Source organism: Pangasianodon hypophthalmus, chromosome 6 (genome assembly GCF_027358585.1).
Source record: "Pangasianodon hypophthalmus isolate fPanHyp1 chromosome 6, fPanHyp1.pri, whole genome shotgun sequence".
NCBI lineage: Eukaryota > Metazoa > Chordata > Actinopteri > Siluriformes > Pangasiidae > Pangasianodon > Pangasianodon hypophthalmus.
In genome coordinates, this window is record NC_069715.1 from 28,918,612 (window position 1) to 28,934,948 (window position 16,337).

Sequence of the window (16,337 nt, forward strand, 5' to 3'; positions counted from 1 at the left end):
GAGAGAAAAAAAGACATGTAAGGCTTAATTTTTAAACCAATTTATTGTCCAGCTCATTACACACATTAGTTTCTTAACATGCTGAGTGTGACTGACGTCTCGTGAGAGAGTGAGATGTACACAGTTAGCGAACACAGAACACCAGAAGTAAGAACGGAAGAAAACAATCTGCACTGTAAGCCTTCATCCTCTGGGATGAGTCACTGCTTTTCGCCTCTCTGTTTCTTCACAGCATTGTTTGTAAAGTAGAGAAAATTAAAGTGATTTACAGACTGAACCAGAAGCCTGGGGGCAGAGCGGCACGGCACGGATAAACGTTAGCGCTAAATCCACACTGTTCTCTACACAGAGGATAAAGGAGAGTTTACTGAGGATAAAACGACACTGAAACAAGCATGCTGCTTTTATAAAAAAAAAAGATTCGCTCATGGCTCAAGATTATATATGTTAATTATTCACTGATATTTTTTGATACAAAGAAGTTATATTACTCAAACAAGGTTACAGATCTACACGCAGATCTCTAACAGTCAAACCCAAAACCGACTAACTGTTTACGAGCTGTTATAAAAATCTGACTGGTTATTGTAGACTCAAGCTGCATTAAATAAAAATTCACTTCATCTTTTTGTCTTTAAAAAAATCTTGAAATTTACAATTACAGTTTTTGCTATAAAAAAAAATCTGTTCAAGAAAAATTACACCCAAACTTTTTTTTTTTTAAATATGAAGCTATTTTAATTTATTTCAATTTAGTTTAAGTGCCAAAAAGTATTTTAATTTTCAAAGTTGTTTACTGTGGACACAAACAGAATATAATGGTGGTATATTATTAATTTAATTCATTGTCCAAAAAGAATGTGGTACATTCTCAGGTCTGTAGTAATTAACCTTTAAATTCTGTTCTCCTTGAATGCTTGTTTATTGTTAATTCTTCTAATGAAAAGGGAAAAAAATTGCAACCAGTTATCATCTGAGGTCACATAATTAGTTAGAACAGAGTCGACTGGTGTGCAATTAAAGTTTCACGTGATCTCAATATAAATGCACCTGTTCCTGGAAGAACCCAGAGTTTGTTACAGAAACTACCTTAAAAAAAACAGCATCATGAAGACAAAGGAGCCATCAAAACAGTGAAGCATGATGGTGGTAGCATCATCAATGTGCATCATTGGAAGCCTTAGAAGTCTCAGAGGATTTAACCTTGTCTTCTTTTCTTAATACTCTTGAAGTTTGATTAAAGCACACTTTAAACTTGCAACTAATTACAGTTTCATCTACTTAAGTCCTAATAATCCCATCGTTCATACATTAATCACAGAGGTCTCCGGAGCTCTCAGGTTTCAGAGCGAAACAGACGTGAAATGCAGCAGAAACTCTTTAAACTACATCACATATTCATGTTTTTATGGAAATCCTGCTAATAGCAGATGTGTTTGCACAGCTGGGAGTGTACTTCGGTGATGAAGGGAATGTCAGGAACTAAAATCTAAAACAACTTGTTATTTTTGAATACATTTAGTTCATTATGTTGCTATAAGAAAAAAATAATCTGACTATCATTTCTACAACTTAAACTTAAATCTGATTAAAAACAATGTTATTAGTTAACTTGACCCAATTTCATAAAGTTTAAAAGTCATTAAAAAATATTGACACTTTTTACCAAAATTAATTAATTAGATTAAATTAGATTAATTAGATTAAAACAGAACATAACAGAATGTTAAAGATTTGCATTATGTTTTCAAATCTTATGTTATGCTTCTCAAAAAAAAAAAAAAAAAAAAAAAAGCAAATTAAATATCTGTATCCACATTTCTGGCATTAAACATAATGCCTATTTGTCATGATTATTAGGGAAACTGAGCCAAGCAGCTGAATTAATGTGCCTGAGCCTCTTGCACAGTACTGAACACTGCCAAAAGTTTTTGAACCCCTGGGGTGTCTTATATTTTATTACAGTTTAATCACGATAATCACAGAGCAAATAAAAATGATACAGAACAGTAATTAAATAAGGAAATCTTTATAGAACTTGTTAACGGGTCGCTCACAGATCCTAATGCATCTCTAAATGAGTGCTTTATTAAAGGCAGGCGCATTTGGAGCGAAACACCATTCAGCCTATGGATTAATCGCTCATAGACAGTGTTAAAGAGCCTAATTAGAGTGATAAAGATTTTCCATTTAGATGAGATCTAGATTGTTTCTAACATTTCTAAATTGACTAAATGTATACCTATTCCTTAGTTAAGTTCAATTTCAGAGTATCTTGTGATTTTAAACAAAAATGGTGTATGTGTCATTTTGCCTAAACACAAGTATCAATGAGTCAGAGTATTCAGGTAATGTTTAATGTAATCAGTGATTAGATTCGGTATGATCTGTGACTGATGTCTGTGTGGCTGACTAACATTTCCTTTCTGTCATCTAGCGGTCTTACTGAAAGTGACATACCTCGGGTGTTAGTGCATTGTTGTCTGATGTTTGGCTGGACAGCAGGACGTGTGTGAAACCTTCTTCCTTCCTCACTACAATGTCCCTGAATCTGTAATTTGTCTCGCTCTGCCGGACGTTGTACCTCAGCCTCTTGTCGAAAATGTAGCCTTTGTCCTCAGCCAGCTTCCGCTTGGCTGAACTGTGCAAATGTGCGTCTCCGTTTGGGAGCGGTGAACCTGTTTGTGCATGATGAAGAGTTTGTGATTTAATCTGGCAATACGTAATTAAAAAAAAAAAAAAAAAAAAGATAAAATTTTATTAGGATATGGAACAGAATGAAAATCCAATATCACATTATATGTATACAGTATAAAAAGGATAACATTAATTGATGTAAACTATAAAGCAATACAAATTATATTCAGTTAGATGTTTTCGTGAATATTTTTAAAGCAGACTTTTAAGAGGATTGCCCTTAAACCTCTATAGATCAATAATGTAGAGATATCATTTCTCTTTTTTTAGCAGGTGTGTTTGTTCTTTTACAAACTAGGTGACCTTGTTTTAAGAAACTTTCAAGCATGCTGCACTTAAAATATAACCAGTAACACTTTCTATGAAAGCCATATGCATAATAACCTACTAACATATTCATAACATGTTATAATGCATTCATAAAGCCTTGTAAACATGGGTATAATTATTTAGCAAAATGCATTATAGTATATAGCAATGCAGGATGCAAAATGCAGCTTGTCATGTCACCAAGAAACAGTAATGCGTAAACTCCTCTGTCCTGAGAACTTAACATTACAGCTTCACCTCTGATTGTTACAAAACCCTAACACTGGAGACTCCTTCCATAAATGTTACATAAGCGTATCCTTACAGAAACCTTCACCATACCAACAATTTTTAAATGTTAAATGTGTTTATTATTAGTCTTAGAATATGCAGTGTCATAAATTGCTATTTACAGTCACTGAGCCATTTTGATGACAATCACTATTTTCACAATAAAAATTGGTGTTTGAATAAATCCAGACATTTTTTAAACACAATGTTGGAAATGTTGTGCTAGGAAACTGGAATTATTCTCTGTTTAATAGGTCTTTGATGGTTTTCAGTCATCCAAGTCATTTTTAAATGTCTACCAGGAGTTGTAATCAGGCGGACGTTTTGCCACTCCATCAGTGGAACTAGCAGAACTGATGAAATCCTTCACATGAGTGACAAAACACCCTCAGGAATTTAAATCCACTCACCTTGACTTACTTCGACAAGACAATTTCTACTTAATCTTGAAAGACAAATGAGGAAGCATATGATTAGATTCTGTCTGGGTTTGACTACGTGCTTTTACAAAATAGGAAGAGGGTGACAGTAAAGGAGAACAACATGGAGGCTGAAAAATTCATTAATTCCATTATGAACCTCAGATTACTCACTGATGCCGCTGTTATATAAGTGTTTTCCTCAATGAGACTATGAGATAAATCAGAACATTTTGGATTCGCATTGTCTTTATCATTCTTTGAAACAGCCTTGGTTAATACCTTTCATTTTGGACTGCTGTTACATTTGTGTGAGTTTTTTGCATTACAGTAGACCCTGCCTTTAAAAAATGGATTCAGCATTGTGAGGTTTCGGAGCTGTGGGAATTCATCAAAGCACAAGGTAAATGGCTACAGGAGATGTATTGACTGCTCACTCATTTATGCACCATGCTAGAAGGCACGGTTAAGCTGCTCAGCACACCGCCCCCACCATTCCTGTACAGCCTCGTATTGTAAAGCTGCACAACAGATCTGCCTGCCACTTGGACCGTGCTTCTGGATAAATCTGACAGAAATATAGATAAGAGCCAAGGATTTTTATTACAAAGTTCCAGCTGTTTGGTCCAACATGCAGGGGCAGTTCTAATGCACCATTATGATTACGTTTATCATCTCTTTGCTCTAGGGGAAGGTTTTAGATTGGACAACTACACTTTAAGGAGAAAATCTTGCTCTTGGCCAAATTTCTGAACAATCTATGTCACTATTTAAAGCTGTAATGAACCATATGGGGAACATTTACTCCACTTTTGTGAAGGCCCAGGCACTGTACCAGAATGCGCCTTTTCCTTCTGCATTCTCGTGGCTTGAAATGAATGGAATTAAGTCTCCATTGGCACCTGTCCATGAGGAGGTCGAAATGCAATTAGCTTGCTGGGCTCCTTTCCCTAGATACTGTGAATTGCATTTGAGGAGCAGTGGTGGCTACGTGGCTAAGGCTCTGGGCTGTTGATCAGAAGGTTGTGAATTTAAGTTCCAGCTCTGCCAAGCTGCTGCTGGTGGACCCTTGAGCAATCCCCTTGACCCTATCCTGTTCAGCGATGCCAGACCAGAGCTGACCCTGCACTCTGACCCCAGCTTCCTTATAAACTGGGATATGTGAAAATAAATGCTATCTTCTTCTTCTGCATGGACATTCAAGTAAACTTTTCTACATAAATGGATCAACATGTGTTGTCTTTCTTTGATGGCAGCAAGACATTGAAGGCTGCCAGGGCCCAACTGTCCACCGTGTAGCATAGATGTTGGATCCATGAGAGTCTCTGACTGTACTATAGTAGATTTGCATAATAAGTCAGGAAAGTTTTGGCAGACTCCTTGATTATTCTCTCAACGTCAACAGAGAAATGGGCCATTTTCATAAGACCTCAGACTGTAACAAAGATAAAATTAGGATGGACTAAGAAAAGGTGACTCACTCCTGGTTGAGCTCCTCTGTCTGATCAAATATATCCCGGGGTTGTCTAATCTCATCTGCAAAAGGGCTGGTGTGGATGGTGGTTTTCATTCCAACCAAACAAGAGCAACACTTCACAGCTGATTGAAGACAAAGATCTACTTCTCAAAAAAGGTTGTTCCAGTGTGGCATGAAAGTCTGTATACTAAAAACTGACTCAGCAGTTTAGGTTTCCCTTACTGGAACTACTTTCTATTCTTCATTTGCATGCTGGGAACAAAGTCCTTTTAGGAACTGGAAAGGTCCCACCCATCCTTCTGCCCATGCAGCTTACCACCTTATTCTTTAGTCTTGACTTTTCTTCTCATCCTGTTAACGTATCCATGTTGACTCACATTTCATGGATACATACAAGAGGACTTTTCTGGTCTTCTGTGTGTGAAGTAAAATAAGATGCTGGACTACTGATCAGAAGGTTGTGAGTTCAAATCCCTGCACCACCAAGCTGCCCTTGAGCAAGGCCCTTAATCTTCAATTGCGCAATTAAATAAATAAGATAAATGTTAGTCACTCTCAATAAAGGCATCTTCAAGCAAGGACCAGCAGAAAGTGTTCAGCACTGCAAAAGCTACCTTTCCAGCCCCCTCCTAGTCCATGGGACCATTAATGATTGCTTGGCAGGAACTACTTCTCCTTGGGCTCAAGTCTCCCCTGTGTCTCTTACAAGATGTGGGCCAGACATACAATTATCGGTGTCCACTACTCCAAACTCTACCTCCAAAATCCCTATAAACTACTGCATGGATGAATGGAACCATCTGAGCCCTATGAGATCAGTGAAGTCCTGTCCTGTGATCTATAGAAACATGTGATGACTACTTGTAATCATTTCTACCAATGACATTCTAATGTTCTCTGATAGAGGTAGAGTAAATGTACACCAATTCTGGAAATTTTTGGCAGACTCCTTGATTACCTCATCTCAACATCAAGGCAAAAAATGTGCAGATATTACCAGAACTCAGTCCACTTTTGTGGGTTACATCATTAACAAGGATAAAGTTAAGATGGAAAAAGGTGGAGGCCCAGATGAGGAAAAAAATACGATTAGGATAAGCCAGAAACTTATATCCATGTGCTTTTTCTCATAAAAGAGTTAGGCCTACTAAATGCAACTACCATGCAGGTAGTTGTTAACTTGCCTTAGAAGGATTGAGGCAATGGCTGATGGGAGCCTTTAAACATTTTATTATCCCAACTGTCTGAATCGCCAAAGGGTTAACTTCTCCCAAAAAGGAACAATGAACTACCTCTTCAGCAGGCACTTGAATTAGCACTTATTCCATTTTTTTTTATCCTTTGACTTGTATGTTTTCTTTTCCATGCTGTACTAACCACCCCCAAACAGTATTTTAGCTTGATGGTGTTCTTAGTCCCTGACCTAGTGAACTAGCATGAGGATAAGTTTTTGATACAAAGCACTTTTAAGTCTCTCTGGATAATGATGTCTGCCAAATTTTGTACATGTAAAAGCAATCTGAATCCTAATTTGATCTCCTTTTAATTTAGTACCGAAATACAATCCAGACTTGTAGAAAGTAACAGCAGATACTCTTTCTAGATGATGCAAGGAAGAGAAACAGCCAGTGCAATGAAATCTGGATAGACATTTGGCAAGACTATCAAAAAGATACAGCACTGAAAACACGCCAGAAGGCAAGAGGTATGTACCCTAGGAATGTTCTAATGTTGTTAGATCTTAGACATAGCTACAGACTTATTGAAGAACACCATCTCAGATACCTCTACTCAGCAATAATCTGGTGTGAACAGATACACACAGATAATGTTAATAATCTGAATCCGTTGCTCAGAAAATCAAATTAAATACCTTCGTAAACCAACTCTGAATACAAAGAAGTTTCCCCAAGTAAATATTGATGTAACTTTTGAACTTAAGTTGCGACTCTCAATATGAGTGGTCTGTAGATAGGTTCGCACTTCCTACTTCTGTAGGACATCCAGAATTTTGCCTGGACAGCACTCTATTGGCGGTTCTTTAGGTCCCCTGAAGTGCATTGTTCAGAAGGATTACCACAACACCCACATGAACATACATCAGATCATCCAAAATCTCCTAGGATTGTTTATATGTTCAAGTTTTTAGAGGTCTCTTGTGAGGTCTTGAAGATTTCCCAGTTTTTATGAGCCATGCTTTATCTGCCACTAGGATTAGTCTGGCTCTGTAACCTTCATTTTGGATTATGTTTTGGACTTGACCAGTTTACATGGTCATGCTATTAATCTTGAATTTGTGTTGTTGTCTACTTCCTGCTGCAGTTTTGCTTAAATTCTGAACTTACACCGGCACGTGGCTTTGTATTACAATGTCTTAGTGTCAGAGTTCTGTTAAAATACAGGTCTAACCCCTGTACATTTATTACTCATTTCATCTTCCTTCAAAATGCCTGTTCAGTACAACTCATTACAGGGGAACCATTCATCATTCTTCCTGTCAAATCTATTCATCCATTTACTGCTCTGGCCCTCTCTCTGTTTCACAACAATTTAATTAAACTGTCAGTTGATTCCATCAACTGATCACATCTAAAATAGGCAGCACAAATGGTCGATGAAAAATGGCTTAAGAAAGAAACAGGACAGGTCGTTGCTCTAAATTTTAAACACAAGTGGCAAAATGAAATAAATGTCTGTGGCTAGGTCCAGAAATAGCAGTCTGGAGTGAGACAATGCATTTAAAGACAAGCTTCAAGTGAATACCCAGAGCAATCTACGGAGTAAAAAGACCAAAATAATAAAAAGAAACTGACATCAAGTCAATCGAATTTCAGGCCACAAAATCTGACCTCATGTATAAGATTATATTTAAAATGTAACATTTTGTTAATTAGTAATTGTTATTTAATCATATATTAGTGCTATTTTGAATTAAGTTAGGTCAGAATTTGCAGGCAACCAACATGAAGGTAAGCTTTGATACATCGTGGCCAATATTATGAGCTTTTGGTCAAAAATCAGATAACCACATAAACTTCATCACCAGAGTATTGCCCTACTTTATTCTCCTGCTGTGTTTTGTTTTTTTTGTTAGTATTTTTTTTATTTTACTAAGTTTTTGGTATAATGTAAAAAAAACAACACTGATAAACTTGGTTCTATAAGGTTTTATCTGCCATAAGATGAACGCTACTTGACCAATCAATATCCACGTTATATTTACACACTGATATAAAAGAACAGACATAATAGAAAGTACGTGTATAAAACAGGTACAGTACAAGTCTACTGTCACTGCCTGGTTTAATGTATAAAGCGTAGCAGAAATGTTTTATAATGAAATTTCAATGCAAATTATCTTGCTAAGGAATAACTTCTGTTTAAAAAAAAGGAAATATCTTGTATTTTAAACTTTTTCAAAAGTTTTATTGAAAAGTATATTTGATCACAAATAGAGTCAAAATGTCTTTCTGTTCCCGAGTGTTTTACAATTTATTAGTTACTTAATAAGATTATGAGATTGCTTAATTAAAAAATTGCCAGATAGAAGCTTATAAAGCCAAACAGTATTTCATCTAATAGAATAATAAGGTTCTGTGATCAATGTTCAGAAAATCCAATTTCTAAAAGTCTCCAAATTCCCATAATGTAAATTTAAAGTAATCTTAAAAAGTGCAGATCTTGTTGAGGTGTAAATAGAGGAGTGTAATTTACGAGTTTTGCTAGCTGGAATGGTAAAACTTTAATGTCCCATATCTCAAAATATCTTTTCACCCAGATAGAACATTACTATGCTAAGGTCATGAACTATTCACAGTATTCCCATGTTTTAAGTCTGTAGTCTGAGATGCTTTTCTGGTCAACACGGTTGTAAAGAGGGGTTATTTGAGTTACCGTAGCCTTCCTGACAACTTGAACCAGCCTGACCTCTGACCTTTCTCATCAACATCTTTTTTGTTTTTCGTACCATTCTGTGTAAACTCGAGTGTTGTGCGTGAAAATCACAGGAGATCAGCAGTTTCTGAAATACTCAAACTACCAAAAATCATGTCATGGTTAAAGTCACCGAGATCAAAATCGTTGATGAATAGGCTATAGATATACATTGTCATGTTGTTATATTATCGTTTAATAAGCATGCTGATCTCAGATTGGCTCGAGTCGAGCATAGTGCCATTATTTTAATTGTCCACAATAACAATAATGTGCTTGATGAATATTGTAATAAATTAAGCATACCAATAATCATCAAATACTTGATCAGCATCCATTACAACTCAACATCCAGATATTTTTATCAAATATGTTAAAATGGAAAGCTCTGGAATGCACACATAAAAAAACAGTAGGTTTGTGCTGGAACACAAATAACAGTGGCGTGGACGATGAAAATCTGCCTGTTTGAGGAGCCCAACAGTATGAAAGTGACATTCAGATGATAAAGCCTGACCCTGCGGCTTGTAAAATGTCACACACAACAATTTGCATCACAAGCAACAAGAATTACTCGAACATTTTCCTTTTCATGGCAGTCGCTCGAAATGCCAGCGGAGGTTTATTCATTTGCGCACACCAGCTGCTTTATGAGGAACATCTTTTGATGCTGTGAGTTAATTTCAAGAGCTGTGATCCTTTCAGAAAACACAATGACCATTATATGGAGGAAGGTTTTTTTTTTTTAAATGAGAATAAACCCTCTTTAAAGACTCAGTGACAAATCTTACAAATGATATATTGCTATTATGATTGTAATCTCTTTTAAAACAACAACAATAATAATAAAAATAATAATACTCCAATGTGTTTCCTGCAAAAATCTCATGATGAATGTGTTAAATTATATTTAAGAGAAAGTGCATTTTTGATACATCATGATATATTTATCCTTAATAAAATTTTATTTTAATGCTATTCTGTTTATTTTATAAAATGTCACTGTTGATTCAGTTTTCTGTATGGAGATGTTTAACATTTGTGGAAGGAGTCTCCAGTGTCGGTGCTTTGTAACATTCAGAGGTAAAGCTGTAAATTAAAATTCTTCAGGACAGAGGAGTTTACACTTTGTGGTTTCTCTGTAACATGACAAGCTGCGTTTTGTTTTCTCTCATTAAATACAAGAGAGAGAAAAGAGAGGATGGCGAGGGAACGACTGTTTATAGCGGCTATAGTGTACACGAGAACAAAAACCATCTTGGTTTGCAGATGTTCCACAACATTTAATGTAACTATAAATGGATATAAAGTATGATGTGTCTTTCTTTAATAAGGAAAAATTGTAATCGTGGCCAAATCGCTTTGGTATATGAGGAATAAAACACTTTGGGACGTGCTGTTATAGGAAAATAATCAACTTCAGGGTGGTAACAGTAATGACGCTTCATCGCACCATGCTGTTGTTGATTGTTTTCCTATAACAGCACCACAGACAGTGATTTATTCCTTTTATTTAGAAATTAAAGAAGCACAGAGACACAAAAACACAACCACAGAGAGAACTGGCAAAAAATACAGCAGAACGACTAAAAAAAAAAACTTAAAAAACATTTAGATTTAGACGTTCTTAAAAATAATTTAGATTTTAATATCAATATCCTTATATACACTTTTTTGTCCATTTGTTGATACTTCTGATAATAAAGGAAAGTGTAAAAAAATCACTTTAAAGATCTTGATGGTTTCATCAGTTCAAAGTAAGGGTGTGCAAACTTTTGCACTCAGCTGTATGAGTGCATGGGTTTGGGTGGTGTCATTATTTTCACTACTATAAACAAGGTTCACTGGAACGTAGATTTCACATAAGAAGATAAAATATTACTGTGTATTGCTTTATATTTGGATGCGGATAAAGTTAGGTCTCAGCTTCAGCTTCATTTTTTAAAAACTTCTATATAAGAAATAATTGAATTTCAAACAGGGGAATTGCGTAAGTTTGGAAACTAAGCTTCGGAATAACTGAATCCTCTGGCAGTTGAACAGAATTCTCAAACAAATAAATAAATCACAAATAAGTAAATCGGAATAAATCATGTATCAAATACAGGAAGTGACTTATTTTATCTCGTACTGCAAACATCTAAAATCAGCCTTACCTAATTCATCTCGGAGTGGTGCTGCAGCTCCGCTCATCTCCATCTCTCCCATCATCCTCTCCACCCGGCTGCTCGGGACGCTCTGTGTCCTGGCAGTAGTCCTGTAATGCACCGCATCCATTTCTCCATTCTGGAGTCCATTTGTAGGACGCCTGATAGGAGGAACAAACTGAAGCCCTGCATTCACTCGTTTATAAGTCACAGGTTTGCTCATTCTGTCCCCTGACGCTTTCCCTCCACTCAGTTTCCTCGGTTTATGTGGGATGCCCGGTCCCGGGGCTCCTCCTCCGCTAGTCCTTTTTTTTTTCCTGGTTTCTCCATGGGATCTGGAGGTGTCCCGGACCCTGGCTTGTGTGCTGGTTTTGGCTGGTTTGGAGCGCCGGTCCTGCAGGCGGAGGCTGTTGAACTGATCGATGAACTCCTCACAGTGCAGCAGGTGGTGCTCAGGTTCCCACGTGTCCTCTTTGCTCCCGTAGCCTTTCCATCGGATTAGATATTCCCACTTGCCTTTTTTGTTCTTCCGCTTGTCCACAATGCGTTCCACCTGCAAGAGGACAATGCATACAGGAGGAATGATTGCTAACTTTCTGGTCACTACTAGCCTACATCATGGCACTCTTTCATTTCTGATCCTAATCTGTCAGAAGGTGTTAAGTAAGGAATAAAATAATCGGAATATGAAAATAATCAAGGATGGGGTACATTTTATACATTTATATTTACATTTAAATACATTTTAGCTCCTGTTATCACAGTTGTTCCCTCACCAGCCTCTCTTTTTTCTCTCTTGAAGTTATTAAGACAAAAAAAAAGTCATCACCACAATTAAATCTAATTTATTATCATTATTTATTTAAAAAAAACAAAAAACAAAAAAAAACATATTTTATTATTTTTTAGTGAACGTGACCCTGGTCTTGTATATATAGCTAAAAATTTAATTTTAATACCATCACACTTTTAATAGGAAATTCTAAATGTGTGTTTTTTTTTAACGGAACATAAATGAGTTTGAAGGAAATGAAAGCATGTTATGTCTGTATTATTTTTAGCTGAACTTTGAAGCCCCCAGAAGAAATTTGCTGTGGATTAACAGAAGAATGATGTTATCTGGATATGGATCTCTAGTTCTGCTTCATGTTATAATTGAGACTCATTGAGGATAGCGTCGCTTGTGTGTGATCAGCGAAAAAGAAGATATAAGCCATTGGCTTGTGGTTGAGAGATTATCTGCTGCAGTAATTAGTTCTGCTTCGAGCTATGATCGTTTCCCTAAATAAAGATCAGTCACTAAAACATGATAATGATATTCATAAACATGAACAGTCCATGATATCAAAGAATAAAGACGACATATCTGACAGATGTAGCAGGCAGAGATAAATCAAGTTTATAAGCATTTCTTGAGAACAGCACAACTATATTTGCAGTATGTAAGGAATAAAACACTCCATGTCATGCTGTTATAGGAATAAAATCAATGATGTTATAATCAAAAATGTTACCACCTTGAAGTTTCCAATAACAGCATGTCCTGAAGTGTTCTATTACTTTTCCACCGCAGAATTTACAATTTCAATGATTAGTACAATTAAATCAGCGTTACTGAAACGTTTGTAAAGATCTTTGTCTTGAAGTTAATAAGACAAAAACAAACGCAGCTTGTCATATTGCTAAGAAACCACAAAGTGTAAACTCCTCTGTCCTGAAGATGTCGGAAGTTTAACAGCATTACTTCTGACTGTTACAAAGTGCTGACACTGGAGACTCCTTCCATAAATGTTAAATAAACATCTTCTTACAGAAAACTTCATATTAATGATTAGTTTATGTGAAGCGTCCATCCTAAAGGTCCATATGTAAGTTATTATGTTAGAAATGATAACGTACATTAAACCTGTCAGTATTGTCAGAGCAGCTGTTCTAGAAAATTAATCACCTTCTGACCAATCAGAATGCAGAATGCAAGAGCGCTGTGGTGTAATATAGTTATAACCCTTGTTCTAATAATAATAATAATAATAATAATAATGATAATAGAGTAACACATCCACATGGGTCATTAAACACTTGAAGACGTGATAGCGAAGTTAAAAAGAACACACACACAGACACACACGCAGAGAAAGTGATAATTCATTTCCCATTGAATGATTATGTTGGATGCAGTTGTAATGTTTTATTTTGTGATCCGATCCATTAGCGGTGCTAATGAGGTTCCCCAAGGACATGCTAATCAGACTAACTGCTCCGAGCTGTTCTGATGAGAACGTACGAGGGTTTTTAAACACTGACTAAGCCACTCGTACTTGTTCGAATGATGTGCTCCAGTGTTTTCATCATTATTACCAAGGTTATGCTAGAATCCTCGCTGTTTTTATATATATATTTACATATACATACATACATATACATACATTATATATATATATATATACACACACACACACACATATATATATACATACACACACACACACACACACACACACACTACTGTGCAAATGTCTCAGGCACCCTATTTTTTTTTTTAGTACACACTTTTTTGTAGATTTTTATTTTATGACTTCTACATTAAAAAAGACATTTTAGATTCCAAACATTATTTTTCAAGCACAAAATGAAATGTTACAGAAAAATGTTTGTATGTCAGTAAAGAAAGCAGCAGATTACATAAGAGACACTTTTCAGATAAAAACATAATGAAGGCTGCTGGGTTTCGCTGCAGAAATAAGAAGCAAGTGTGACAGTCAAAGTCTCCAGAAGAACTGTGGCTGCTTCTGCAAGATGCTCAGTAACACTTACAGCTCATTTCCTTATAAAACTGCACAAATTGTACCTGAGACTACTATTTAAAAAAAAAAAAAAAAAACATTTCTTTCATTTATTACTGTTTACTGCTCTTTATAGTATTTTTTTTTAAAACAGAAACATTTAATTTCATTATTTTTGAAGGCATCTACAGCATTTCTTTACATGTGCCCAAGACTTCTGGACAGTAATCTATATGTGTGTTATAATTTTATATATATATATATATATATATATATATATATATATATATATATATATATATATATATATATATATATATATATATAAAAATATATATTTCATTTCCAGCTTCAGGGTGAGGTTTAAAACCTGTTTTGCAGCATGTTACTCTGGCGGCAGCTGCTGTGTGGAACAGATAAGAACCCAGAGACGCTGTTCTGCTTCTCTATCTCACTGCTCCCTTTACAGCACGCTGACATTCAATGCCTGATACAATGCAGAGAAAATTTAAGGTCACGTGTTAAACCACGAGGGTCAGTCCTGCACGACGTGATACAAGACGTAACTGTTATAGCACAGAGCTGTTAAATTCTGATTGGTCAGAAGGAGAAGGTGCTGATTAATTTCCTTTAACAGCAGCTCTGATAGTAGTGCAGCTCCAAATCACAGGTTAATATTAATGCACTCCTTGTTCTAATACATTATCATCTCTATAGTCACATCTTATATATAGAGACTTGTATTGAGGACAAAAATGATTAATAACATGTTAATTGAACGATTGTTTATAGCTGCTATAACGTGAGTGAGAACAGGAACTCATTTGTTTCATGAATGTTGCACAACATTAAATGGAACTATAAATGGATAAAAAGTACAATGTGTTCTTTAATAAATAAAAAAAATGTAATCGTTGGCTAACTGCTGTGGTGTAAGAGGAATAAAACACGTCAGTCGGTGCTGTTATTGGAAAAGAATTGTAGTAACAATTCTACAACAGTAAGTTGTTGTAGTAACAGTAACTCCGCCTCATTACACCACCCTGTCGTTGATTATTTTCCTGTAACAGCATGTCCTGAAGTGTTTTATTACGAGCCCCGGCACTGCTCTCATCCTCCTGATGATGAATTGTCTTACTGAAGCATCTCCAAAAAAATTGATGTCAGTTTGTTTTACTTGTTTTGCATATTTCCTTTTCATTTACATTGCGAATGATGCTGAATTACTGAACACAAACTCAAATAATGTCTCAGACTACGTTAAAAAAGAAAACTAGCATCACATCAGGAATTTTAATGAGCTTGTGCTGTGGTAAATGGATTAATCTTGTTGTACAAACTTGAGCTTGTTGTACAGCTCGCTGGACACATCGCAGGGCTGTAACAACACGCTAATCCGTTACGCAAGAGGAATTTTGACGGACATGCCGTTTTTAGGGCTGTTTTTAAACACAATTCACAAAAAAAGCGTTGGGAAAAAGATGGCTACAGCCTGGATCCTATCTTTTATCCTTTTATCCAGACCATCTCTTTTTATTAAAAAAAGAAACAAAATTAATCTGTAAAACACCCAATACCTAATATCCTCTTAGCAATATTAACTATATTTATGAAAACAGCGACACAAAAGCCCTTAAACACGTGTGATGATCCTCCTGATGGCAGGCGAGGGTGGAAATAAGAGGTGGAGGGATTGGGACAATGATTAAACCCACCTTTTTAAGCCTATTTCACACCTAGTTTATTTTCTAAAGTCCACACTAGAGCTTATTAATGGTGGCACTCAGGGACAGATGTACAAAGCAGCTGTTTTAAGGCATAATTAGTTTTGCACATTATTTTGTCCATCTCCTAGAAGCAGGTGTAAATTAGCACCATGAATGTTTCTCAAAGTTGCACAGGCCAGGTCACCAGTTCGGTGGTTTTCCCACAGAACTGGGAGTTTATATTTCATTCTCAAAGACGTTTCTGAAGATTTAAGACAAAATGTCTTGAGCACAAAATTTAAGCACCTTGGTGAAAAAAACTTTGTTACGAAATGTAACAAAATCCTCATTACTGAACTTTCTCTTTCTAAAAATAAAAATGAACCTCATTTGTTATGCTGGATACAAATGGAATAAATTTATTCGGAAATGATTCGCAGGAGAATTTACACGAGAAATGCTGTGTTCATGAAAAGCAAGTTAGTTTGGAAAAAAAAAAGTTAGTATCCTACATTTTGCTCGTTAGTTTTTCCTTAGTGTAAATTTACACATTAGAAGATAAGTAACGTGAACGT

General features: G+C 35.9%; 1 protein-coding gene across 2 annotated transcripts in view; it reads right to left on the reverse strand.

Moving 5' to 3' along the window:
- LOC113526432 (chromodomain Y-like protein 2) overlaps positions 1–16,337 on the reverse strand; it is a 46,631-nt gene that overhangs the window by 12,815 nt on the left and 17,479 nt on the right. The window contains exons 2-3 of one of the 2 annotated variants that reach the window (XM_026913456.3): positions 11,283–11,826; positions 2,461–2,678 (exon numbers count right to left, since the gene is read on the reverse strand). In XM_026913456.3, coding sequence (XP_026769257.2) covers positions 2,461–2,678; positions 11,283–11,826 — 762 coding nt within the window. Of the gene's footprint in view, positions 1–2,460; positions 2,679–5,197; positions 6,073–11,282; positions 11,827–16,337 lie in introns of those variants that run through there. The other variant, XM_034304966.2, reaches the window with a different exon arrangement.